This window comes from Sapajus apella, unplaced genomic scaffold (assembly GCF_009761245.1).
Source record: "Sapajus apella isolate SASKATOON/1434 unplaced genomic scaffold, GSC_monkey_1.0 scaffold2, whole genome shotgun sequence".
NCBI classification, from domain to species: domain Eukaryota; kingdom Metazoa; phylum Chordata; class Mammalia; order Primates; family Cebidae; genus Sapajus; species Sapajus apella.
The window spans coordinates 7,697,488-7,725,008 of NW_022436942.1; the positions used below are offsets into that span (position 1 = coordinate 7,697,488).

At 37.5% G+C, this 27,521-nt stretch overlaps 1 protein-coding gene across 1 annotated transcript in view; it reads right to left on the reverse strand.

The window, feature by feature from the left end:
* Window positions 1-12,468: 12,468 nt before the first annotated feature.
* The window catches only part of LOC116557966 (solute carrier organic anion transporter family member 1B3-like), a 61,982-nt gene continuing 46,929 nt past the window's right edge, over window positions 12,469-27,521 (reverse strand). Inside the window, exon 13 of the mRNA XM_032287787.1 lies at window positions 12,469-13,088. Coding sequence (XP_032143678.1) covers window positions 12,938-13,088 — 151 coding nt within the window. The 3' untranslated portion in view covers window positions 12,469-12,937. The remainder of the gene's footprint in view (window positions 13,089-27,521) is intronic.

A 27,521-nucleotide genomic window follows, 5' to 3' on the forward strand; every position in this document is an offset into this window, starting at 1 on the left:
AATTCTCTTAAATATGCTAAAGAAAGAGGTGGAGAAAGTCAAGAAAATGATGTACAAACAAAATGGAAATATCAACAAAGAAACAGAACACTCGAAAAGAAACATTTATGAAGCTGAAAATACAAACTCTGGAATGAAAAATTTACTAGAGGGATTCAAAGACAGGTTCAAGCAGGCTGAAGAATCAGTACACTTAAAGACAGGAAAATGGAAATTATGGAGTCTGAGAAACAGAAGAGTAGAAGATTGAGAAAAAGTAAAGAGATCCTAATGGTCTTGTAGGAAACCATTTAATAGACCATACACATTATGGAAATCCAAGAAGGAGAAGAGTGAGAGGAAGGGGAAGAGAGAATATTCAAAGAAAAAGTAGCTGAAAATTCCCCAAATTTGATTAATGATATGAATATAAACATCCAAGCTTAAAAACTCCAAGTAAGATGAACCAAAAGAGGTCCATACTTTGTCTTTTGAAAGACAAAGAGAACATTTAAGAGCAGCAAGACAGAAGTGACTCATCAGGTATCAGGGATCCTCAGTGAGATTAACAGCAGATTTCTCACCAGCAACTTTGGAGGCAGGAAGGCGGTGGGCCAGTATATTCAAAATGCTAAGAGAGAGAGAAAAAAAAAAAAATCAACCTGTCAACTGATAATTTTACTTCTGGTAAAATCATCCTTTAGAAGTGAAGGAGAAATTAAGACATTCCTAGATAAACAAAAGCTGAGCAAGTTCATTAACTCTAGACCTTCCCTGAAAGAAATGCTCACAGGAGTCTTGTAGGGTGAAATGAAAAGATACTGGACACTAAGTTGAAGCCGTACAAAGAAATAAAGATCTCAATAAAGGTAAACATATGGGCACTCATAAAAGCTAGCATTATTATAACAATGGTTTGTAACTCCATTTTTAATTTTCTACGTTATTTAAGAGACTAATACTATACAAAAATTATATTTACATTTTGATTTGTAACTCCACATTTTGTTTTATATGAAATTTTAAAAATTAATGTATTCAAAAGAATTATTGGCCAGAATGAGGTGGCTTACACCTGTAATCCTAGCACTTTGAGAGGCTGAGGTGGGTGGATCACTTGAGCTTATGAGTTTGAAATCATCCCGGGAAACATGGCAAAACCCTGTCTCTACAAAAAACACAGAAATTAGCTGAGAATGTCAGTGCACACCTAGGGTTCCAGCTACTCAGAAGGCTGAAGTGGAGGATAGCTTGAGTCCAGGAGGCATGGGTTTCAGTGAGCTGAGATTTTGCCACTGCACTCCAGTCTGGATGATAGAGCCAGACCTTGTCTCAAAAAAAAGAAAGAAAGAAAGAAAGAAAGAAAGAATTATTAGTTTATGTTTTGGGCACACAGTGTACACAATGAATAAGGATGTAATTTTGTGATGTCAATAACAAAAAGAGTTGGGGATGAAGCTGTGAAAGAGCCGAGATGTGTGTGTTATTGAAGTTAAATTGGCATAAATTCAAATTAAACTGTTATAATTTTAAGATTTTAAATGTAATCCCCATAGTAACCACACCAAAAATCTACACAGAAAAAGAAGTGAGAAAGAAATATAAATATGTCATTACTAAAAAGTTAAACACAAAAGAAGACAGTAATTCAGAAAAGGAGGGACAAAAAAACAAGGTAGAAAACCATGTTAAACAAATAGCAAAATGACAGAAGTGAGTCTCTCCTGATCAGTAATTACTTTAAATTTAAATAGATTAAATTCTCCAGTCAAAAGACAGAGATTGGCAGAATGGATTTAAGAAATTGAACCAACTGCATGTTGTCTACAAAAAACTCACTTAAGATGCAAAGATAAAAATAGACTGGAAGTGAGTAATAGGTAAACAATAACCAAAAGAGAGCAGGGATGGCTATACTATGAGAATAAATAGACTATTAATTTTTAAAAAAAGATTTAAAAAGATGAAAGACATTTTATACTAATAAAAGGTTCAATACAGCAAGATTAACAATTATAAATTGTTACACACCTAATAGAAGATCATCGATATATATGAAACAAAAACTTTGGATAAAATTGAATGGAGAAATAGACTATTCTACAATAATAGTTGGAGACTTCAATACCCCACTCTTGATAATGGTTAGAATGACCAGACAGAGGATATAGAAGGAAACAGGGAACTTAAACAATGTAATAAATCAACTACATCTAACATATATACAGAATACTCTAATAACAATATACATATTTTTCTTTTTTTTTTGTTTTACTTTAGGTTCTGGGGTACATGTGCAGGTCATGCAGGGTTGTTGCATAGGTGCACACTATATCCATCATTTCTCCCCATCTTATCCCTCCCCAACTTCCCCACCCTTCCCACCCTCCACTGTCCCTCCCGTACCCCCCGTCAAACTGTCCCCAGTGTGTGATGCTCCTCTCCCTGAGTCCATGTGTTCTCATTGTTCAACATCCACCTATGAGTTAGAACATGTGGTGTTTGGTTTTCTGTTCTTGTGTCAGTTTGCTGAGAATGATGGTTTCCAGATTCATCCAAGTCCCTATAAAGAACACGAACTCGTTTTTTATGGCTGCATAATATTCCATGGTGTATATGTCCCACATTTTCTTTGTCCAGTCTATCATTGATGGGCACTTTGGTTGGTTCCAGGTCTTTACTATTGTAAACAGGGCTGCAATGAACATATGTGTGCATGTGTCTTTATAGTAGAATGATTTATAGTTCTTTGGGTATATACCCAGTAATAGGATTGCTGGGTCAAATGGAATTTCTATTTCTAGATTCTTGAGAAATTGCCACACTGTCTTCCACAATGGTTGAACTAATTTACACTCCCACCAACTATGTAAGAGTGTTCCTATTTCTCCACATCCTCTCCAGCATCTGTTGTCTCCAGATTTTTTTAATGATTGCCATTCTAACTGGCATGAGGTGGTATCTCAAGGTGGTATCACAATATGGTTTTGATTTGCATTTCTCTAATGACCAGTTATGATGAGCATTTTTCATATGTTTGTTGGCTTCATATATGTCTTCTTTTGAAAAGTGTCTGTCCATATCCTTTGCCCACTTTTGAATGTGGTTGTTTGTTTATTTTCTTGTAAATCTGTTTTAGTTCTTTGTAGATTCTGGATATTAGCCCTTTATCAGATGGGTAGACTGCAAAAATTTTTTCCCATTCTGTTGATGGCCGGTTCACTCTAACGATGGTTTCTTTCACTGTACAGGAGCTCTGAATTTTAATTAGATCCTATTTGTCTATCTTGGCTTTTATTGCCATTTCTTTTAGTGTTTTAGTCATGAAGTCATTGCCTACGCCTATGTCCTGGATGGTTTTGCCTACGTTTTCTTCTAGTGAACAACATACATATTTTTCTTAAGTGCACATGAGACATATTCCAGGACAGAACGTATGTTATACCACAAACTAAGTCTCAGCAGATTTAAAATGATTGACATCATACAAAGTATCTTCTCCAATGACAACAAGATGAAGTCAAAATCAGTAACAGAGGAAAGGTTGGAAAATTTATAAATTTGTAGAAATTAGGCAACATACTCTTAAACAACAAATAGATCAATTAAATGTTTTAACAACAATTAGAAAATACTTAGAGAAAAATTAAAACAAAAACACAATATGTAAAAATGTATGAAATGCTGTGAAAGCAATAATAAGGGGAAATATATAGCTGTAAAATTTTACATTTAAAAACATTTTAAACTAACAATCTCACTTTACAACTTAAAAAACAAGAAAAAGAAAAAAAAAAACTAAACCCATAGCTAGATGAAAAAATAATAATAAAAATTAGACCAACAATGCATAAGTTGAGAAGAAATCAATTAAACCAAAAGTTGATTCTTTGAGAATTAAAAAAAAAAAAAACGATAATGCTTTATCCACATGGACATGGAAAAACAGAGAGCAGGCTTAGATTGCTAAAATCAGAAATGAAGGTGAAGACATTAGTATTAATACTAATTTTACAGAAATAAAAAAGATTATAAGAAAGTACTATGAACAGTTGCACAATAACAAATTGGATATTCTAGATGAAATGAACAAATTTCTAGACAAACAAAACTCATCAAGACCAACTTATGAGGAAATAGAAAATGTGAATTGATCTATAACTAGTAAGACAAATAAATCAGTAATCAAAAATATTTAAGTGAAGAAAAACCTTGGACGTGATGGGCTCACTAGTGAATTTACCAAACATTTAAAGAACTAACATTACTACTTCCAAAACTTTTCCAAAAAGTTGAAGAAGAAAACACGTTCTAACTCATTCTATGCTAGCAAAGCCAGACAAAAACACTACAAGCAAAGAAAACTAAAGACCAATGACCTTTATGAACATTAAGTCAAAAATCCTTAACAAAATACTAGCAAAGAAAATTTATCAGCATTTAATATTAAAATGATTATAAACCATAACCAAGTGGGATTTATTCTGGGAATGCAAAGATAGTTCGACATAGGGAAACTGATGAAACACACACACACACACACACACACACACACACACACACACACACACACCACATTAACAGAATAAAGAAAAAAAAACACATGGACATCTTAACTGATGCAGAATAAAATATTTGACAAAATTCAGCACACTTTCATGATAAAGAAATTCAACACCCTAGAGAAAATGGAAACTACTTCAACATAATAAAAGCCATATATGAAAAGCTCATAGCAATCATCATATTCAATAATGGAAGACTGAAATTTTTTTCTCTAAGATCAGGAAAATAGCAAGGATGCCTGCTTTTACTATGTTTATTAAACATAGTGGAAAGTTTTAACCAGAGCAATGCAACAAGAAAAAGAAATAAAGAGCATCCAAGTCAGAAAGTAAGAAGTGAAATTATCTGTTCATAGATGATATTATTTTTTATGTAGAAAACCATAAGAATTCTGGAAGCAAAAATCTTCAACAAAATACTTGCAAACTGAATCCAACAGCACATCAAAAAGTGTATCCACCACAATCAAGTTGGTTTCATCCATGGGTTGCAAGGTTGGTTCAACATATGCAAATCAACAAAGGTGATTCATCATATAAACAGAACTAAAGACAAAAACCACATGATTATCTCAGTAGATGCAGAAAAGGTCATTGATAAGACTCAAAGTCTCTTCTTGTTAACATCTCAATAAACTAGATGTTGAAGGAATGTACCTCAAAATAATAAGAGCCATCTATGACAAACATACAGCAGATATCATACTGAATGGGAAGAATCTGGAAGCATTCTCCTTGAAAGCCAGCACAAGATAAGGATGCTTTCTCTCACCACTCCTATTGAACATAGTATTAGAAGTTCTGGCCAGGGCAATCAAGCAAGAAAAATAAATAAAGGATATTCAAATAGGAAGAGAGGAAGTCAAATAATTTTTGCTTGCAGATGACATGGTTCTTTATCTAGAAAACCCCATTATCTCAGCCCAAAAGCTTATTAAACTGATAAGCAACTTCAGCAAAGGGTCAGGATACAAAATCAATGTGCAAAAATCACTAGCATTCCTATACACCGACAAGCAAGCAAGCTGAAAGTCAAATCACAAATGAACTGCCATTCACAATTGCCACATAAACAATAAAATACCTAAGAATATAGCTAACAAGGGAAGCGAAGGACCTCTCCAAGGAGAACTACAAACCACTACTCAAAGAAATCAGAGAGGACACCAACACATGGAAAGTCATTCCATGCTCATAGATAGAAAGCATCAATATTGTTAATATGGCCATACTTCCCGAAGCAATTTATGAATTCAATGCTATTCACATTAAACTACCATTGACATTCTTTATAAAATTAGCAAAAAATATTGTAAAATTTATCTGAAACCAAAAGGAGCCCAAATAGCCAAGGAAATCCTAAGCAAAAAAGAACAAAGCTAGAGGCATCAAATTTCCCAACTTCAAACTGTACTACAAAGCTACAAAAACCGAAACAGAATAATACGGGTACAAAAATAGACACACAGAACAATAGAACAGAATAGAGAACCTATAAATAAGACTGCACCTCTAAACCCACCTGATCTTTGATTAACCTGACAAAAACAAGCAATGGGGAAAGGCTTCCCTATTTAATAAATGATGCTGGGAGAACTGGCTAGCCATATGCATAAAACTGAAACTGGATCTTTCCCTATATGTTATACAAAAATTAACTGAAGATGGAATAAATATTTAAATGTAAAACCCAAAACTATAAAAATCCTCGAAGAAAACCTGGGAAATACCATTCAAGACATAGGTACAGGCAAAGATTTCACAACAAAGATGTCAAAAGCGATTGCAACAAAAGCAAAAATTGAGAAATGGGATCTAACTAAACTAAAGAGCTTCTGCACAGCAAAAGAAACTATCAATAGAGTAAACAGACAACGTGTTTATATACACTAAAATTAACTCCAGATGGATTAAAGACTTAAACATAAGACCTAACACCATAAAAACCCTAGAAGAAAACCTAGGCAAAACCATTCAGGACATAGGCATAGGCAAGGACTTCATGATTAAAATACAAAAATCATTGGAAACAACAGCCAAAATAGACAAATGGGACCTAATTAAACTCCAGAGCTTCTGTACAGTAAAAGAAACAATCATTAGAGTGAACCAGCAACCGACAGAATAGTTTCTTCATCCAAAGAATCCAGAAAATATAGTAGTTTAGAAGGGATCAAATTCTGGAACTAAAGCCACCCTTGAGAATGGCAGTAAGTCCAGAACAAAATAGAGCCAAACAGGAGTGCTATTTTAATACCCAATACCATAATTACAGATAATAAAATAGATTATATTATTACCACAGACTCAGTCCAACAGAATGCCCTGACTAATGGTTAGAACATAGAAGACAAAGACCAAGTGATTTGAGAGATTTAATCAGCCAGTGCATGTAGGTAGGTGGCTTCAATAAATTCTGTTTGGACTCTAGCTAAACTAGAGTTAAAGGGAAGTTCATCTCAAACCTATGAGTGTTAAAGACTAATTACTAAGGTAGAAATTGTAAAAAAAAAAAAAATTAAATTCATATTTGTATGGTGCTAGCAAGCTTACTTTTTAAAGTTTTTTTAAACTTATTTTTAACTTGGAAAAATATGGAAAAATATTTCTGAAGCAAGCATATTGGCCAATAAAACCACACTTTGATACAGAGAACATTATTTTAAGAAAAGATGTTTTATTACTGAGGATTTATTAGAGGAACATTGCAGTAGCCCTAGGATGGTATAATCATTGCTGGTATGAGGAGGATGATGTCTTCATAGTAGACAGAGTTCTATTTAGGTTTCTAATATCATGTCTCTTTCAGGCCTTCACTAGCAGGCAACGTGGGACCATGGATTAAATGGGCACCTTTCCTAATGGACACTGTAGTCTTTGGGCCATATTTGTGTAAGTTTATGGAAGTTGTGTCCTATCTTCAAAGAGCTTAAGATGCTTTATTCTTCAAAGATTTCCATGCTTTTTCATAATACAATTGGTAGAACAATGGACAAGGGAAAGATGCTAAAAGCTTGAAAATCAAACATAGATTGGCGTGGTGGAGAGTAATAATCATAGCTAACTATACCACTCATGTTGGTAATAGTAAAACATCCTGGGAAATGGTTACCCTACTTTGTGAGATGTAGAGGGGAATAGAGGTATGGAGAACACCATGTCTTATCCTCAACTATTGGGACTTACCCAGGATATTGGAAAAAAAAACCCATGGTTCACATGATAGAAAAAATTTGAGTGAAGAAATATACAGGATTCCTACAGGATATGTTGGCAATAGGTAAGCAAGATACTCATTATCCTTGGTAAGAAAAGTGCCAGCTTTGGAGAAATTAAAATAGGAAATCATGGGCAGTAGAGTGAGCATAAGTCTTGAGTCATTTCCTGGCAAGTCAAATAAGTAGTGAGCCCAGAGCTAAACACATCGGAATTTATATAAACATAGCAAATATGTTATTGTCCTGGTAAGGTAGGTAGAACTGACAATGAATTAACTCAGGACTTTCCCTTAACGTCTAAAGGATAAAGTAGTTACAATTTAATGGAAATCATATACTTCAATCAAATGATGTGATCCTTAGAGATTCTAAATGCATTCAACTTTCAAAAGGCTATGTTCTTGCAATTTTAAGGAAAAAAGGTGGGGTCATCTCAAATTAGAATTCAAAAAGCAGAAAACTATGATTGTGTCCTAAGTAGGATTTTATATGAGGATTTGTTCATACAACAGCACAGCCATTAAAATGACAGATAATATTAGAAACCTTTAAAAAAATCTTTATAATAGAAACTTTAGTTATAGACAGATTTGGTAAGAAATTGTTAAATCTGTGGTTTTGATTAAGGAGAAGAGAGAAAGTAAAAATGAATACTGTAGGCTTTTTATTACCATATGAAGATTTGCATCTGCTAGACAAGGTGACAGGTAAGTTATTCCATTGTTCCCACAGACTAGTTCCCATTGAGTTTCATCACAATAGCAATCTGAGTTGTGTTAAGCAAGTGGTACATCTGTATGAGATGCCACTGAATTATTTCTGAAAACACTGATAGACATATATCAAAAAGAGAGAAAGAGAAGGAAAAAAAGAGGAGAAGAAAAAGGAAAGAGAGGAGAAGGAGAAAAGGAGAGGGGAGGAGGAAGTAGAAAAGAAAGGAATAGAAGAGGATAAGAAAGGAGAAATAAGAGAAAGGGTTTTTCTTTAATTATACAGAGAAATTTAATTTGTTGATACCAAACTGGTAATTTTTAATTTATTTACTCACATTTTATTTTCCATCGTTACCAAGACATAACTTATAAGCTAGAAAAAGTAAAAAGAAAGCAAAGAGGTTAGGTAAGACCTTGACATGAGGTCTTTATAATTCTATGAAGAACCTTCACATTACATAAGTCACTTCATTTTTCTGAGACTTAGTTTCTCTTCAGTAAGTTAATGGTATTAGACTGAGGTTTCTCCAAGCTCATTATAAAGTTCTATGAATCCATTAATGTTATTTAACTAGGTTGAAATTTAAAATGTGTATTTTAACTACATGATATAGTTTGATTCTGTGTCCCCACCCAAATTTCATCTTGAATTGTAATCCCCATGTCTCAAGGGAGGAACCAGGTGGAGGTGACTGGATCATAGGGGTGGTTTTCCTCATGCTGTTTTCCTAAAAATGGAGAGTTTTCATGGGAACTGAAGGTATCAAAATGTGGCTCTTCCTTATTCTCGAACTCACGCACTCCTGCCACCTTGTGAAGAAGGTGCCTGTTTCTACTTCACCTTCTGCCATGAGTTTAAGTTTCCTGAGGCCTTCCTAGCCATGCGAAATTATGAGTTAATTAAACCTCTTTCCTTTATAAATTACCCAGGCTCAGGCATTTCTTTATAGCAGGGCAAGGATGGACTAATATACTACGTTAGAAAAGAATTCATTGCAGTTTAAAGCAGAGCCTCTGTGGAATAAAAACTCAAAAAACGTTCAATTACCTGAAAAAGGCTCTAAAAGCCCTGTACACTTTGAAAGCAAGATTACAATGTACTTTATACTGATTTACTTCATAATATTGTTATAAATTACAAAACAAAATTTTATAATGGCTAAAATTATAAAATGTATTATTTGTAAGATTAATTTTCTGCTTGAAGATTTATCCTTTCGTCTTTGTAAATGTTTGATAATAACCGAAGACTAATGTTTTCTGTTTGAATGGGCAGGTAATTTAGGTGAAGCATAAAAGAAGTATATTTGATATTCAGAAAAGACATTATCAATAATTTTATTAAAAAACATCTAACACCTTATTCTGCTTAAAACCATAACACTGAAACTGGTCAAACAAAATGGCTAATGATTGCTATGGTCTGAGTGTTTGTGTACTCCCAAATTCATATATTGTAATCTAATCTCCTACTTGATTAATGCAATCAAGAATTAATGGGGCCTTCAGAAGGTGATTAGTTAATGAGGGTGAGTCCTCATGGAGGGAATTACTGACTCCTTGTCCTGTCCATGATGTCTGGACACAGAGAATAGAGACTATCAATGAACTAGGAAATAGGCCCTTCCCAGACACCAATCTGCCAGCACTTTGGTCTTGGATGTTCTAGCCTCCAGAAGCGTGATAAATAAGTTTCTGGATATTTATAAACTATCCAGCACTTTGTGATAGCAGCGCAAATGGACTAAGAAAATGAGCCAGTCCAGACATTGCAATCAGTCACACCTGTGTTCACAGTAGATCTTCTATCGCCTGGCAACATGACTATTCTTTCTAAAATCACTTTTGCCATTTGTAAGTCATAGATGGTAATGTTGATCTCACAGGGATTTTTTTGGAAGAAAAATTAGGGCAATTCTCAAACCTTGTTCTCAGGAGTCCTTCAGACTCTTAACAAGTATTGACGTCCCCAAAGGTTTATTGTTTAAGTGAATTGTAGACATTGATGTTGACTGTACTAATACTAAGAAATGTTTAATAAACAGAAATATATAAGCACGAATATTACTAACCATCTATAATAACATTGTGTAACCTTAGTTGATATCACTATATTCTGAGAGAATGAAATTTAAAGGTAAATAATGTCTTAATATTATTGTAAAAATAGAGTAAAATTTGTGGACCCTTTGATAAAGTCCCAGGAACCCCTGGAAATTATAAGGAGACATTCTGAGACGTTTGTACTAATTCATACATCAAAAACTTTTCCCAGTGACTAGGGTTTCATAAATGTTGAATACATTGAATTTTTTGCTCTCATTAAATTATGAGTTCCATGACAGACTTTATGTATCCTACAAATTTTCACTTTCTTTAAGAGGGACTCAAGAAAATTTTATTAAATGAAACAAATTTCAGACAAGTCTTGCTGTCATCTTTTGAATTGGTGGTATAGTTACTATACTTGTTTTCAGGAAACCAGCTTTAGGCTAAGGCCTGCCCCAACATCCAGGAAGCCTTTGGAACTAATGGTTGATGTAGGATCAGTCCAGAGTTATTGTGTGCCTTTAAGCAATTTATACTTTATTTGGGACAAATATAATAAAGGAAGGGATTTATAATCTCTAAAGTCTTCTTAGCTCTAACATTCAGTGTTCTAGGTACAATGTGTTTTGATTTACTAGAGTAGCTGATAGGTAATAGAAAATTGCAACAATAGTTCAGGATTAGGAGCATGCAGGGAATTAATTCAAGATTAGCTTGCCCAGCCTCCAAGAATAGGACGACAGTCAATAAAAACATTAAGATGGAAAATGAAAAATTTCTTGAAACAAATGATAATGAAGAAATAGATATAGAAACTTTGATATACATAAACAATGGAAGAGTATTCAGCCACTAAATAAGATGAAATCATGTCATTTACCTGGAGATGAGCCATTTGCTTAGATGAGCCTTAGCTAAGTGAAAGAAGCCAGGTACAGAAACACAAATACTATATAATGTTATTCATATGTGAAATCTAAAAAAAAATCTCAAAAGTTGAGAGTAAAATAGTGTGCTGGTAACAGGCCCTATGCCTGGCATAAACTGGCCTTAAAGGAACTGGTCATAAACAAAATATCTATAGCACTGTGACATACTGGTGTTGGCAGTGATGCACATTGCTGGAGGCTGGCGGTTTACTGGCACAAGGGAAAGAAATATCTGGCATTCCCTATGGTGGAAGACCACTTAAGTTGCTTCTGAACCACAGACAATAGCACGAGTGACCTGTGCCTTAAGGACATGTTCCAGCTGCAGTAGATAAACGCATCAGAGCCTGTTTCTTGCCACTAGAAAGAATGCTTTGTTCCCTGTCACAAGGTCAGTAGTTTGAGACCAGCCTGGCCAGCATGGTGAAACCCCATCTCTACTGAAAATACAAAAATTAGCTGGGCATGGTGGTGCGTGCCTGTAGTCCCAGCTACTTGGGAGGCTGAGGCAGGAGAATCACTTGAACCTCGGAGGTGGAGGTTGCAGTGAGCCAAGATCACACCACTGCACTCCAGCCTGGGTGACAGAGTGAGACTCCATCTCAAAAAAAATAAAATACTGTAACATGTCTGAAAATCATAGGTTGCAAATATTTGAATATCTATATTTCTTCAGCAGTATTTAATATATTTTAAATTTACTTAACCTTAATATAATTTCAATTTATAAATTAATAAAGCCTGTGAAATCATTGATTTAACATGAATATATATAATTATAGTACATATATTTGTATACTATATGTACAGAAATATAGTAGAAAGGATGGGGAATGTAAACAGAAAGGTAAAAAATTATACAAACAAAAGAGACATCTGAATATCAATACACTGTAACACGAATAAAGAATGCCTTTGATGGTCACATATTTACGTACTATAATTATAGTACACATCAAGGCTAGATTTCAGGCCTAAGTAATATGGTCCAAACTAGTTTTTAACAAAAGACATTAGACTTTTCTCCTTATTTAGCCTATTAATCTATCTCCTCCTTTTGTACTTTTACTCATATTCTAGTCACTGGTTTTATTAAGAGTTAAATTACCTGAACAAATACTTTTTATTCTATTACATAATAACTATGCCTCTCACTTTAAAGTTGTATGAATCGTATATTTTAATCTTAACAAGAAATGCAGAGCTATACACTAACAATGAGGTACTTCTGTGTTCACATTGATTGTTCATTTTATTATAAATTCAAAGGCTGATTTATTGTTCCATCATAAGTAAAGAATGAGAAAAAATTCCATCATCAGTAAAAGGACCAGGAACGGCTCAAAACTAATATCTTATTACTGAATCAACACAATGCTGGTTTGAAACACAATAGCAGAAACGTTTTTTTTTTTTTTTCTCCACTTAATTACATGTTTCACTGCTTCAGCTGAAGGGACAAAATGTGCATTGTTATTCATGAATTAGAGGTTTGCTTCATGTATTACTTTTCTTCCATTTTCAGAAAAGCTGGTCTCTTTTTCTTGATATTTTTTCTTCATGGCATAAATTAATATAATCTGTAGGACAAGTGCTAGGAATATTAAGCCTACAGTCAAGCTGTAGTAGAACCATCTGTAAAAAGAGAAAAAAAAAAGATTATAATTTTAAATTGTGTAGAATCACCTATAATGTTTGTTTCCATTACGCTGCACTTAAAGGAGAAAAACCTGAAATTATACATACAAATTTTAAGATGCCAATTCTAGTGATTATTTTCCATGTGCATAAGTTTTTAATTATTTAAAAATATTATTATGCCATAGAAACTAAACTCCAGCTGTGTCTACTCTTCCTAGTGGAAGTAGAAAAATAAGCAATTCCAGTCCCATCAAGTCATCCTGACCCTCCAAATGGGGAGAGTGGGAGTGACAGTGAGAAACATTTAAAGTTCACAGTCCAGTGGTACAATCTCACTAAAACACTCAGACCTAATCATATAGAACAATGTCTCTTCTTCTGCATTCTACACAACATTAATAATGGGTTTTTTTAGCCATTCCTTTTACGAAACACATTATGCCTAGCTGTCAAGAAAAAGTTACAAGTCATACTAAAAGGCAAAAGAAATACAGTTTGAGTAGAATGAGCATTCCTTACAAGACGACTGAGATGTATCAGGGATGATGGAATTCTTGAAACAGGAATTTAAAACAACTATGATTAATACGTTAAGGGCTATAATGGATAAATAGAAGTATACAAGAAAGGATTATCAATGTAAACAGAAAGGTAAAAAATTATGTGAACCAGAGACATGCTAAGTATTAATACCCTATAGCATGAATAAAAAATGCCTTTAATTGACATCTCAGTACACAGAACACAAGAAAGAATATCAAAGTTGGAGGATGTCTCAATAGAAATCTCCCAAATTGAAAAGCAGAGAAATAAGACTAAAAAAACCCCAAACAAACCAGAATATCCAAGAACTTTGGAATAACTACATAAACATGTGTAATGAAAAGACTAGAAGAGGAAGAGAGAATAGAAAAGAAATATTTGAAACAATAATTACTGAGATTTTTTTAAAAATTAGTATCCGACACTAAACCACAGATCTAGGTGCTCAGTAAATACCAAAAATAATATATCCTAGAAGAACTATGTATACATATATTATTTTCAAACAACAGAAAAGAAAAGAAAACCAGAAAGAAGAACAAATCTTACTCATAGAAGAGCAAAGAATTATACCAGACTGCTCTTTTGAAACCATGTGATATGGTTTGGATGTTTGTCCCTTCCAAATCTCATGTTTAAATGTGATTCCCAAAGTTGGAGTTGGGGCCTGGTGGGAGGTGATTGGATCTTAAGGGTGGATCTCTCATGAATGGTATAGCACTATCCTCTTGGTGATAAGCAAATTCTCATTCGGTTCACATAATATCTGCTTGTTTAAAAGTCTGGAGCCTCCCCCTTCTTTCTCTCTTGCTTCGGCTCCCTCAGTGTGATATGCTAGCTCCTAGTTGCCTACTGCCATGATAGTAAGCTTCCTGAGGTCTCACCAGAAGTAGGTGACAGTACTGTGCTTCCTGTAAAGCCTTCAGAACCGTGAGCCAATTAAACTTATTTGTAAATTACCCAGCCTCAGGTAACTCTGTACGGCAATGCAAATGAATGGATACAGAAAATCGGTACCAAGAAGGACATTGCTTTAGAATGTGGAAGCAACTTTGGAACCTGGAAACAGGCAGAGGTTGAGTTTAGAGGGCTTAGAAGAAGAAGACAGAAAGATGAGGAAACGTTTGGAAATTCTTAGAGAGTGTTTAAATGATTGTGACCAAGCTACTAATAGTTACATAATAGACATATGAAAGTGAAGGCTAGGCTCATGAGGTCTCAGATGGAAATAAGAAGGGCAAGAGTCACCCTTGTTATGCCATAGCAAAGAGCTTGGTTGCATTGTGTCTTTGCTCTGGGAATTTGTGGAAGATTGAACTTAACAGTAAGAACCTAGTGTATCTGGCAGAAAAGAAAATTCTAGCAGCAAAGTGTTCAACAAGTGATGTGGCTGCATCTGACAGCCTCCAGTCAGTTGCAAGAGCAAAGAAACAACTTGAAGTTAGAACTTATATATGAACGTGAAGCAGAGCACAACATTTAGAAAACTCACAGCCTGGAGCTGTGATCAAGAAAGAATCCAAGCAGGCTGTGGAGCAACCACTTGCTAAAGATGTTAGCATGACTAAAAGGAAGCCAAGTGCTAATATCCATTACAGTGGGAGAAAGACCATGGTATTTCAGAGATTTTCTAGGCAACCACTCCTGTCACAGTCCCAGAGGCCAGGAGGGAAGAATGGTTTCAGCGGCCAGGCCCAGGATGCTGCTGCTTTGCACAACCTTGGGACACTGCTCCCTGAATTCTAACTCTTCCAGCTATAGTCACAGCTCAAAGGGCCCCAGGTACAGCACCAGCTGCCACTCCAGAGGGCATAAGCTATAAGCCTTGATGGCTTCCTTGTGGCATTAAGTCTTCGAGTACACAGAATGAAAGTGTGAAGGAGGATTGGCAGCTTCTCCCTAGATTTCAGAGGATATATCTTAAAGCTTGTTGCTCAGGTAGAAGCCTGACACAGTGGCAGAGACCCCACCAAGATACTCTATTAGGGCAGTGCTAGAAAATGTGGGGTTGGAGCCCTGACACAGAGTCCCCACTGGGGTCTGCAGAAAGGAGCTGCCATCCTCCAGACCCAAGAATAGTAGATACACTGGCAGCTTGCACTCTGTACCTGAAAAGGCCTCAGGCACTCAATTCCAATCCATGCGAACAGCCATGGGTCTACACCCTACAAAACCATGGGATGGAGCCACCCAAGTTTTTGGGACCCCACCCCTTGCACCAGTGTCCCATGGATACTGGATATGGAGTCCAAGATTATTTAGGAGCTTTGAATTTTAATGACTACCTTGATGGGTTTCAGACTTGTATGAGGCCTACTGCCCCCTTTCTTTAGTCTAATTTCTCTCTCTCTCTTTTTTTTTTTTTTTGAATGGTAATGTTTACCTAATGCATCTACTATCATTGCATCTTGAGAGTAAATAAATTGTTTCTGAGACACATAAGTAGAAGGAGATGAGTTTCATATTGCCAGAGGCACGTGAACCAGAACAACTCTATCTTGAACAGGAGCTAGCTAAAATAAGGCTGAAATCTACTGGGCTGCATTCCCAAATGGTTAAGGCATTCTAAGTCACAGGATGAGATGGGAGGTCAGCACAAGATACAGGTCATAAAGGCCTTGCTGAAAAAACAGGTTACAGTAAAGAATCTGGCTAAATCCCACCAAAACCAAGATGGCGAGAGTGACCTCTGGTTGTCCTCATGACTACACTCTCATCTGCATCAAGACAGTTTACAATGCCATAGCAACATCAGGAAGTTACCCTATATGATCTAAAAATGGAAGGCATGAATGCCCCTTGTTTAGCATATCATCAAGAAATAACCATAAAAGTGTGCAACCATAAAAGTGTGCTGCTCTGTCCATGGAGCAGCCATTCTTTTATTCCTTTACTTCCTTAATAAACTTGCTTTCACTTTACTCTACGGACTCACCCTGAATTCTTTCTTGTGTGAGATCCAAGAACTCTCTTGGGGTCTGGATCAGGACCCCTTTCTTGTAACATCCTTTTGGCGACCATGAGGGACCATTGTAAGGATCCCTGACCCAAAGACTAACTTTGGTTAAGTGGTGGAGTCCTGTAACATCATTTTGGTGACCACAGAAGAACTATAGTGAAAAAGCCTTCAACCCAGTGGCTACCTTTGGGTAAATGGTGGGGTCCTGAAACATCTTTCTGGTGAACCCTTAAGGGACAATACTGAAGACACCCCAGACCCAAAGGAAAATTATCTGCACACACCAGTTGGCTGACTTTGGGTAAGTGTGGTGCATATATCCAGGTAAAGAATGGGATCTGGTTAGAGGTCCAACTTAGAGGGGTTAGAGTCTCTTCTAAGACAGAGAGGGTTGGCCAGGTACAGTGGCTCATGTCTGTAATCCCAGCACTTTGGGAGGCCAGGGCAGGCAGAACATGAAGTCAAGAGATCAAGACCATCCTGACCAACATGGTGAAACTTTGCCTCCACTAAAAATTCACAAATTAGCTGGGTATGGTGGCACACACCTGTAATCCAGCTACTTGAGAGGCTGAGGCAGAAGAATTGTTTGAACCTGCTAAGGTCTTTTAGGCTGACTGACAGTGCCATGGATGCCATGGTAACCCCTGTGACCCTCACATATACCTCTGATGGACTCCTGGAATTAGAAAATCTGAAATAACTGGAAGACCATGAAAAGAAAAAGAATGATGAACCCCTGTGGCTCCTACTTAACTTGAAATATTCTTCCATTGTCCCTTGTTCCTGCCTCAATTAATAAGACAATTCGACTTTGTAACCAACCTTGGTCAACCTCCTGACTCCAGACCCTATGAACCCCTCCCAGCTTGCAAAGACCGCCCTAAACTGTAACTTCTGTAACTTTCCACTGCCTACCCCAAACCTACAAAACCAACTCCTATTCCTCTGCCTTTCACTGACTCTTCTGACTCAGCCTGCCACACCCGGATGAATAAACAGCCATGCTGCTCACACAAAGCCTGTTTGGGGGTCTCTTCATTCAGAGTGTGTGTTTTAACATTTGGTGCCAAAAACCAGGACAGGGGTACTCCGTCGGGAACACCAGCCCCCTGTCCCTGCTCTCCCTCTATGAAGAGACCTAACTATGACCTAGGCTCATCAGACCAGCCCACACTTCCGCTCACCATTCTCAGATCAGGTAAGGAGTTTGCCTCAACTCTCTTCTTTAGCTCTTCTCACTACCTGTCAACCTTCTCCTTTCAGTTTTATTTTCCTCTTCCTTTCAGTAGAGACAAGAAGGACAAGACTTTCATGAGGTTCATGACCGGAAAAAAACCTACATAGGTCATGGAACTGGGAAGACAGTCTCCCCTTGGTGACTGATCATTGCAGAGACATCTGCTCTGGTCACTCACTCATACTCGTAGGTGACGGTCAACACGAGGGATAGCCCCTTTGACCAATTCACCCTAGGTTCAGACAAAGGTTAGTCTGGGACGCCTTATAAGATGCTTGGTCATGCATTCACTTTGTCTCCCCCACTCTTCTTAAACTATGGGCAATCTCCCGCCCTCCATTCCTCCCTCCTGTCCCTTAGCCTGCATTCTGAAAAAATCTCAAAGCCCTCCAGCTATCACCTGACCTAAAACCTGAGCATCTTATTTTCTTCTGCAATATCACCTGGCCACAATATAAACTTGACAATGGGTCTAAATGGCCAGAAAATGGTACCTTTGATTTTTTTATCCTGCAGGATCTAGAAAACTTTTGTTGTAAAATGGGCAAATGGTCTGAAATTACCTATGTCCAGGCATTTTTACACACTCCAATTCCTCCCTAATCTCTGCTCTAAATGTAATCATCCCAAATTTTCCTTCTTTCCCTTCTGTCCACCCCTCCTGCCTCTGCCAGTGACCCAAAGTCCTCCTTATCCATCAACCCTTCTGACCTTTCTCCTCCCTGCCTGTCCGAACCAGACCCTAATCCACACTCTAACCACCCATGCAAAGTCTCCCTCCTCTTCCTCTGCCCACAGCCGACCTCTTTATGCCTCTTCTGTCATGTCCTGACTTCATACCCAGTCAGGCTTACAGTTTAGTCCTGTGGCTAACTCCTCCGCCCCTGCCCAACAATTTCCCCTTCAAGAGACAGTGGAGCTAAAGGCATAGTTAGGGTGCACATTCCTTTCTTTTTATCTGACCTTTCCCAGATTAGCCAACAGTTAGGCTCCTTTTCATCAGATCCTACTAAATAGATACAAGAGTTCCAATACTTAACCCAGTTCAATAATCACACTTGGAGTGACTTAAATGTCATCCTTACTTCTACTCTCACCCCTAAAGAATGCTTAATATGCATTTTATCACCGAATCAGCCCCTGACATTAAAAAAGCTACAGAAATTAAAATCTGGCTGTCAAACCCCACAACAGGAATTAATCAACCTTGCCTTCAAGGTGTTCAATAATAGGTAAGAAGCTACCCAGTGACAGTGCATCTCAGAACTACAGATGCTTGCCTCTGTCGTAAGACAAACCCCAGCCACACTACTGGCTCATAAAGACTTCAAAGCTCCCAGACTGCCGTGTCCAGCCACCCCTACCCCATCTTGCTTCAAGCGTTGGAAACCTGGCCAGTGGGCCAAGGAATGTCCATAGCCTGGGATTCCTCCTAAGTCCTGCCCTGTCTGTGTGGGCCCCCACTGGAAGTCAAACTGTCTGACTCACATGGCTACTCCCAGAGTTCCTGGAGTTCCAACCCAAAGCTCCTAGACTGATTCTTCCCAGATCTCCTCAGCTTGGCGGCTAAAGACTGACACTGCCTGAACATCTCAGAGGCCCCCTGGATCGTCACAGACAACAAACTTCAGGTAACTCTTATGGCGGAGGGTAAGTCCATTCCCTTCTTTATTAACACAGGGGTCACTCACTCCACACTGCCTTCTTTTCAAGGACATGTCACCTTGACATCCATAAGTATTGTGGAAATTGATGGCAAGGCTTCCAGGCCTCTCAAAACTCCCCAAGTCTGGTGTCAATTAGGCCAGCACCCCTTTCTACATTCTTTCCTAATCATCCCCATTTGTCCAGTTTCCCTGTTAGGCCAAGATATCCTAACAAAATTGTCTGCCTCCTTAACTATTTCTGGGGTACAGCCACACCTCATTGTTGTCCTCATCCCTGTACCTGTACCTCCCTCAATAGCTCCCCATATGTCCCCCTACCTTAACCCTAGGGTGTGGGACACCACCTCCCCATCCCTTTCTACAAGTCACTCACTCCTCATTATCCCCTTAAAACCTAACCACCCTTACCCAGCCCAGTGCCAGTACCCCATCCCACAACAGGCTTTAAAAGCCTGTTATCACCTGTGTATTACAACATGGCCTTTTAATTCACCCTTCTGCTTCTTCAGCATCTATACTCAAAGGGGTATCTCATATCCCCTTCCAAAGCGCAAATTTGTTCCCTTATCCTACCTGTCCAAAGACCAGACAAATCCTACAAACTAGTCCAAGACCTACAAAAGAAACCTATCTGATCCCATAGACCAAAAATCCTTCCCCTATTATTCCTTCGTTCTCTAAAAAAGGCTTAAGATACTGCTCCCACTTTAGCACTCCCCAACTCCTCTCAACCCTTCTCTTTCTACATAGCAGAAATAAAAAGTTACACCACCAGAATTCTTACACAGGAGGCGGGCCCTCAGGTTGTAGTCTTTTTATTCAAACAACTAAACCTCAAAGTCCTGGGCTGACCCTCATGCGTATGCATGGCAGCAGCTGCTGTCCTTATACTCCTAGAATCTCTCAAAATCACAGGCTATGCCCCACTTACACTTTACAGCTCTCACAACCTCCAAAGTTTAGTTTCCTCTTCACACCTTACACACATACTTTCTGCCTCTCGCCTTCTCCAACTTTATTCACTATTCATTGAGAACCTCACAGTAACTATTGCTGTAGGTCCTGACTTCAATCCAGCCTCTCACTTAATACCCAACACAAACCCTGAACCCCATGACTGTATCTCCATAATCCATATGGCATCCTCCCTGTTTCCCCATATTTCTCATTTTTCTATTCCAGACTCAGGCTTGCTGAGAAGCCGTGGAAGAGGGGAATGTGGTTTATCAATGGTTTATTGATGGCAGTTCCTCCAAGCCCAGTCAGTTGGCACTGGCCAAAGCTGGCTATGCTGTTTTATCCCACTCATCAGTTACTGAGGCTGCCACATTCCCCTCTTCTACCACTTCTCAGCAAGTTGAACTGATTGCCTTAACCCATGCTCTTACTCTTGCCAAAGGATTACATGTTAATATCCATATTGACTCTAAATACGCCTTCCATATCCTACACCACCATGCTGCCATATGGGCAGAAAAAGATTTTCTCCCCACACAGGGGTCCTCTATTATCAGTGCTCACTTAATAAAGGCCCTCCTTAAGGCTGCTCTCCTCCCAGCCAAGGCCAGAGTTATCCACTGCAGAGGACTCAGGATTCGAGCCAGTCCTAAATAACCCACAGGGCACAGCCCCTTTGAACTCCTATATGACCACACCTTTCTTCTTGGGCCTAACATTCCAGACACAAGTCTTAGTGACTATATTCCAGTTCCCCAACAGGCCACACATGAAATCTGCCAGGCTGCTAATATCCTCTTACCCACTCCAGATACCTGGCCAAATGAAAACACCAGTGGGTCCATCATTCCAGGATAAAGCTGTGTCCGTCAGACAATCAGCCTGACTCCTCCACCTCCTCCTGGAAGTCACAAGTACTCTTCCCCACTTCTCTGAAACTCACTCATATCCCCAAAGTGGAAGAGTAACCCTATATAAACCTAACATCCCTTTTATTTTCACTAGGCATCTTTTTCCTAACACCAGTATTTAATGCAGTCACCTCTGCTACTTAAAGCACACCTCAGAAAGTGTCTGCTTCTATTGTTTTTTGTCTACTTGTGCTCAAATTCACTGTACTCATTTATTTTTATATGCTCTGCTTTTGTTTAAGTTACAGATTTACACTTTTCCCCCAGGAAATTATAGCTGATATTTCATGGTTTTACCCTCAGGCTGCCACCCTTAATTCTCTGTTAGAGTGGATAATCTTCAGTGGCAGGGGACTCTCCAGTTCTTCCACCCTGATGAAGTCCTCTGCTTTTCTTTTATACTCACTCTTACTCTCACTCCTATTCTCTGCTCATACCCAATCTTGTTAATTAAAGTGAGTGGTTACTTATAGATGCCACATGCTTCCTCAAACAGCATGAAAACGAAAGCTCTCCCTCCACACAGTTACCCTATCAAATCCCACTACAACCTTTAACAGCCGTGGCCCTTGCTGGATCCTTTGGTATTTGGGTTCAAAGCCCCAGCCCCTTAGAAGACTTTCTCGCCTCACCTTTTCAGTTTACACTTCCAGTTCTTTCTAAGCCAAGGACTTTTTTTTCCTCTGTGGTTCTTCTTTTTACACCTGCCTTCCTATCAACTGGACAGGCACTTATACCCTAGTTTTCCTGACTCCAAGAATTCAGTTTGCCAATGGAGACAAAAGCCTCCCTGTTCCTTCTGAGATCCCGACATGACACATTGGGTCATTCCATCGGTCCCCTTATTTGTCGGGTTAGGAATTACTACTGCACTCAGCACAGGCATAGCAGGCCTTACCACTTCAATCATCACCTTCCATCGCCGCTCTAATGATTTCTCTGCTAGCATTGCAGAATTAACTCAATCGCTATCCCTTCTTCAAGCTCAAGTAAATTCCCTAGCTACATTTATCCTTCAAAACTGCAGTGGTCTTGATTTACTGGCTGCAGAAAAAGGAGGTCTTTGCCTATTCCTAAATAAGGAATGTTGTTTTTATGTGAACCAGTCTGGCCTTGTATATGATGTCATCAATAAATTAAAAGATAGAGCCAAAAGCTCACTAATCAGGCAAATGGTTATTCTGGACCTGGCTGGACTGGCTGGACACTCTCTAAGTGTCATAGCTTCTTCCAGTCCTTAGTCCTCTGATACCTATCTTTCTCTTTCTCTTATTTGGACCCTGTGTTTTCTAATTAATCTCTCAATTCCTACAAAATCATATACGACCAATAACCAATCAGTTGATACAACAAATGCTCCTTCTAACAACCCCACAATATCATCCCCAGCCCCAAGATCTCCTGGCAGTCTAACTTGTTTTCCATTTTAGGTTTCCACGCTGCCTCCTATCCCACTCAAAGAAGCCCTGAGAAACATTGCCCCATCACCCCTCTGTGCCGGCCTTCCTAATATTCCACTGCCCTCCACTCTTTACTTCTTTTTTCTTTATATTACTAATATAAAAAGACAGGAATGTAAAGTCTTTTAGGCTGACAGATGGTGCAATGGACACCACGGCAACACCCGTGACCGGCATGTATGCCTCTGGATGGCCTCCTGGAATTATAAATCTGAAGTAACTGGAAGACCATGAAAAGAGGAAGAATGATCAACCCCTGAGGTGCCCAATTAACTTGAGACATTCTTCTTTTGTTCCTTATTCCCGCCTCAGTTGATAAGGCAATTGGACTTTGTAAACGACCTTGGTCAACCTTGTGACTCCAGACCCTATGACCCCCTCCCAGCTTGCAAAAACTGCCCTAAACTGTAAATTCTGTAACTTTTCACTGCTTACCCTAAACCTAAAAAAAACAACTCCTATTCCTCCACCCTTTGCTGACTTTCTTTTTGGACTCAGCCCACCCGCACCCAAGTGAATATACAGCCACGTTGCTCAAACGAAGCCTGTTTGGGGGTCTCTTCATAATATTCTTTGTGGAATAATCTGCCTTTCACTCTCTGCTGATGGCTGCAGGTGACAGGGTTAGGCATGTGCAGGATTGTAGGACACAGGGAGCTTTTTCCTCCCTAAAAGGGGAAACTTGAGAGCTGTTAAGACTGCTAGAAGGAGTCCCTTCCCAACAGCAGCTGCCTGAACTTTTCAGTATCACTGCAATGAGTGAGTCTTTTTCTGGTAGGGTGGGGAGTGACTCACCTTCCCCACCCTACCACAGGCAATGCTTTCCTTTTGCTCCTTTCCCTTTCTTATCTTGCCCATTACTCAAGGTGAACATCTTGCCCAGAGACCACACGTCAAAACTCCTGGTCAGAGGTTGGATTGATAATAACGTGGCCCAACTAGGGGCAAGTTTGAGCCTTGCTGGATTTAACATTGGGTACTAAGCAGAGTGGCTAATGTCTGTTTTGTCACACATATTTTGCTCTGACCAGACGAGAAAAAGATAGTTTTCCTTTGTGATGTGGCTTGGCCCCCAGGGCTGTGGTGCAGCCAGCCGGGTCACTAAGGCTGCTAAGGGAAAGGGAACCCAGAAGCCTGGCATGCTGGCAAAAATGTAAGAACTTCTTACCTGTCAGACTTCTGACCATTCTCTCTCTCTCTTTCTCTCAATCTATCTTTCTCTCTGTGCAAACCAGTTGAATCAATGGTAAAAATCATTGTTTATCTCCTATAAAGTTTTAATTAATGGGAAAAAAGGATTTACGAGGCTAATCTTGAGCTCTAGAGAATTTGGTATGCTTTGTGTTTCTTTCTGTATTGTTCTATCATAACGAGGGGTACCTTATAATAGAACATGGGCTTAGGACACCTGTAAGCCTGTTTTTCAAGACAGGCCATCAAACTAGTCAGTCATGTCCTTGGGAGCTTGACTGTGTAACCACATTGCAGTACTTTCTCTTGGTCTCTGCCATCATAATGGTGGCCTGGGTTCAGGGTTCAATTCCAGGCTTAGGGGATAATCTTTTATCTCTGTCAAGGTACTTATATGTATTATGTGTGTGTAATATAAAAGGCCTTTAATTAATTGGTTTAAAATAATAACAGCTTACGTGAAATATTTTGTCAGAAAAGGAAAAAGTGTAATGCCTTTTAGTTCATGTAACTTAAGTAATCTTTGGAAAATAAAAACAGTTTTAAAGATTATTGGTAAAATAAAGACATTTGGTCTAAATTATGAAGGTCAGATATTAAGTTTGCTAAATGCTTTAAGGTCAAAAACTGCTTCTTTGACTTTTGAAAATTGTTCAATTTACCTACCTTGGAGACATTAGATTCTAGATAAGGGCTGGGGACATGTGGAGTTAGCCACGTGCCCTAGCTATGCTGGAGAGTCAGCCCTTATCTGCACTTCTGCCTGGTGTGTCCTAGGCTAGGCTCCACACCTAGTCCATAATTAAAATCCAGAACTTACCAAGGTTTTAACCAAAAATAAAAGTTGCTAAGAGTTAACATGTAATTGAGACTACTGGATAAACAGTTTAACACACAAGCTGAAATGTTTTTGGTAACAAAAATTATAAGAAGTCATGGGAATCTGAATTTTTTCTTGTCTAGATTAAAAGGTTAAAGGATTGTTTTAAGTTAGATAGGAAAAATCTAAAGGTTTGAACAAGTTGTGGAAGGTTAAAACAATCAATTGTAAGATACTCTATATGGATATTGGCTAAAGTTAATGGGGTATTATTCGGTTTTTCTGTAAATCAAACATTGGAATAAAAGCAAAACAGGTTTTTTCTTAGAGCAAATACATGCTTTCTTAGAGCAAATACATGCTTATGATCTACTCTTTAGCAAAATTTGTAAAGGGTTATAAAAGGTTTGTAACATCTTGCCTATTGTCAAACTGATTAAGATTGGATACATTTATCTATAAGGTTATTAAGAATTGGTTTTGACATCAATAATGCACTAATACAACAGTGACATTTGGCTTATTTTGTATAAAAATAAAACAGGAAGCATTAAGAAATGTGAAACGGTGTTTGGCTTTCTTTGGGCTGTATTTGTATAAATCTGTCATTGGTATGTGTTCCAAAATTATAAAAGACTCCTATAATTCTGATATAACATTGTATGTTATTAATAGTTATAATTATTATGTAAAATCATTGTATGTCACAGTGGATGACAAAAACAGGATCAAAGGACAACAAACAGAAAATAGTAATAAATATGGTTAATATTCATCCAACTACAACAGTAGCCATTTTTAATGTCAGTAATCTATATGTTCTAACTAAAAAACTAAAATTGCTAGGGGATAAAAAAACAAACTATATGTAGTCTAGAAATCTCACTTTAAATATAAAGGTACTTTAAATTTAAAGTGATTTTTTGGTAGAATATGTACAGTTTATACCTATAGTTACTTTAAATTAGAAATAGTTACTTTAAATTAGAATTTAAAGTAACTGGATTGAGGATATACCACGCTTACACTAATAAAAAGAAATGGGAAGTAACTATATTAATTTCAAACACAGCAGACTTCAAAGCAAGGAAAGTTATCAGGGATTAAAAAAGGGACTTATAATAATAAAATAGTTTATTCTTCTATTATCATTAAAAAAGCATAACAATTCTTTTTTTTTTTTTTAATAATGACTATTTTTATTTCCTGAATTTAAGGATCACCATCAAACTGCGTAATTTCTTCACAAATACAAATATCTAACATCATAATGTTGAGCTGGTTGGAAAGTCAGTATTAAGCATATTTGAAATTTGTAATATTTTTAGCATCTCTAATTCTTTTTTTTTTTTTTAACAATTCTCAACATGTAAGCACCTAAAAGTAGTGTGTCAAAATACATGAAGAAACAAAATGATAGAACTGCAAGGAGAAATACAGTAAGTTCTCACTTAATCTTGTCAATAGGTTATTGAAAACTGTGACTTTAGGTGGAGTAGCATTCCACATAAGAAAACCAATTTTACCATAGACTAATTGATAAGTTCCTATGGCATACAGGATGTTGTTTTGCTTAAAGTCACTTTTTAAGAACCTATCAATGATAATATATGAGGAATTACTATATATAAATACACATGGTTGGAGACTTCAATAATCCTGTATTGAAAATGAACAGATCCAACAGCCAAAAATCAGTAAGGACATAGTTGGACTAAATAACATCACCAATCCTAAGTAATGGATATTACTTAGGAATGTCTACATTACTAAGTAATGTAGGCTACTTCATTTAACAACAACAGAATACACATTCTTCTCAAGCTCTTATGAAATATTCACTAAGATAGACCACATTCTGGGATATGAAACATAACTGAGAAAATTTCCAAGAATAGAAATTATATAATGTCTGCCCTCAGACCACAGTGGAATTAAACTAGAAGTCAATAACAGGAAGATAATTGGAAAATCTCAAAATATGTGAAGATTAAACAAAACACTTCTAAATAACATATGGGGCAAAGTGGAAATTTTATGAAAAATTTAAATGAAAATTAAAATGTAGCATCTAAATTTGTGAGATGCAGCAAAAGCAGGACTTAGAGGAAAACATATGGCATTAATGCATATTAGAAAGGAAAAAATCAATAATCTAAGCTTTTACTTTAGGAAACTAAAATTAAAATAGCAATTAAAATCTAAAGGAAGCAGAATAAATGAAAAATGTTAGAACAGAAATCAGCGAAATTATAAAGAGGATATCAACAGAGAAAATAAACAAAACCAAAAGCTGTTCCTTTCAAAAGATCAGCAAAATTGATGAGCCTTCTGCCAGGCTAAGATAAAAAATAGGACACAAATTACTAATAATAGAAATGAAGGAAGAAACATTACTGCAAGTCTTACAGATATTAAAGGGATCAAATAGGAATATTATTAATATGAACAATACTATGCCCACAATTTTGATAATCTGATGAAATAGCCCAATTCCCTAAAAGATACAATCTACTCAAATTCACACGATTAAATAGATGCACAGTGGTGCATGCCTGTCATCCCAGCACTTTGGGAGGCCAAGGTGGGCAGATCACGAGGTCAGGAGTTGAAGACCAGCCTGACCAACACAATGAAACCCTGTCTCTAATAAAAATACAAAAATTGGCCAGGCATAGT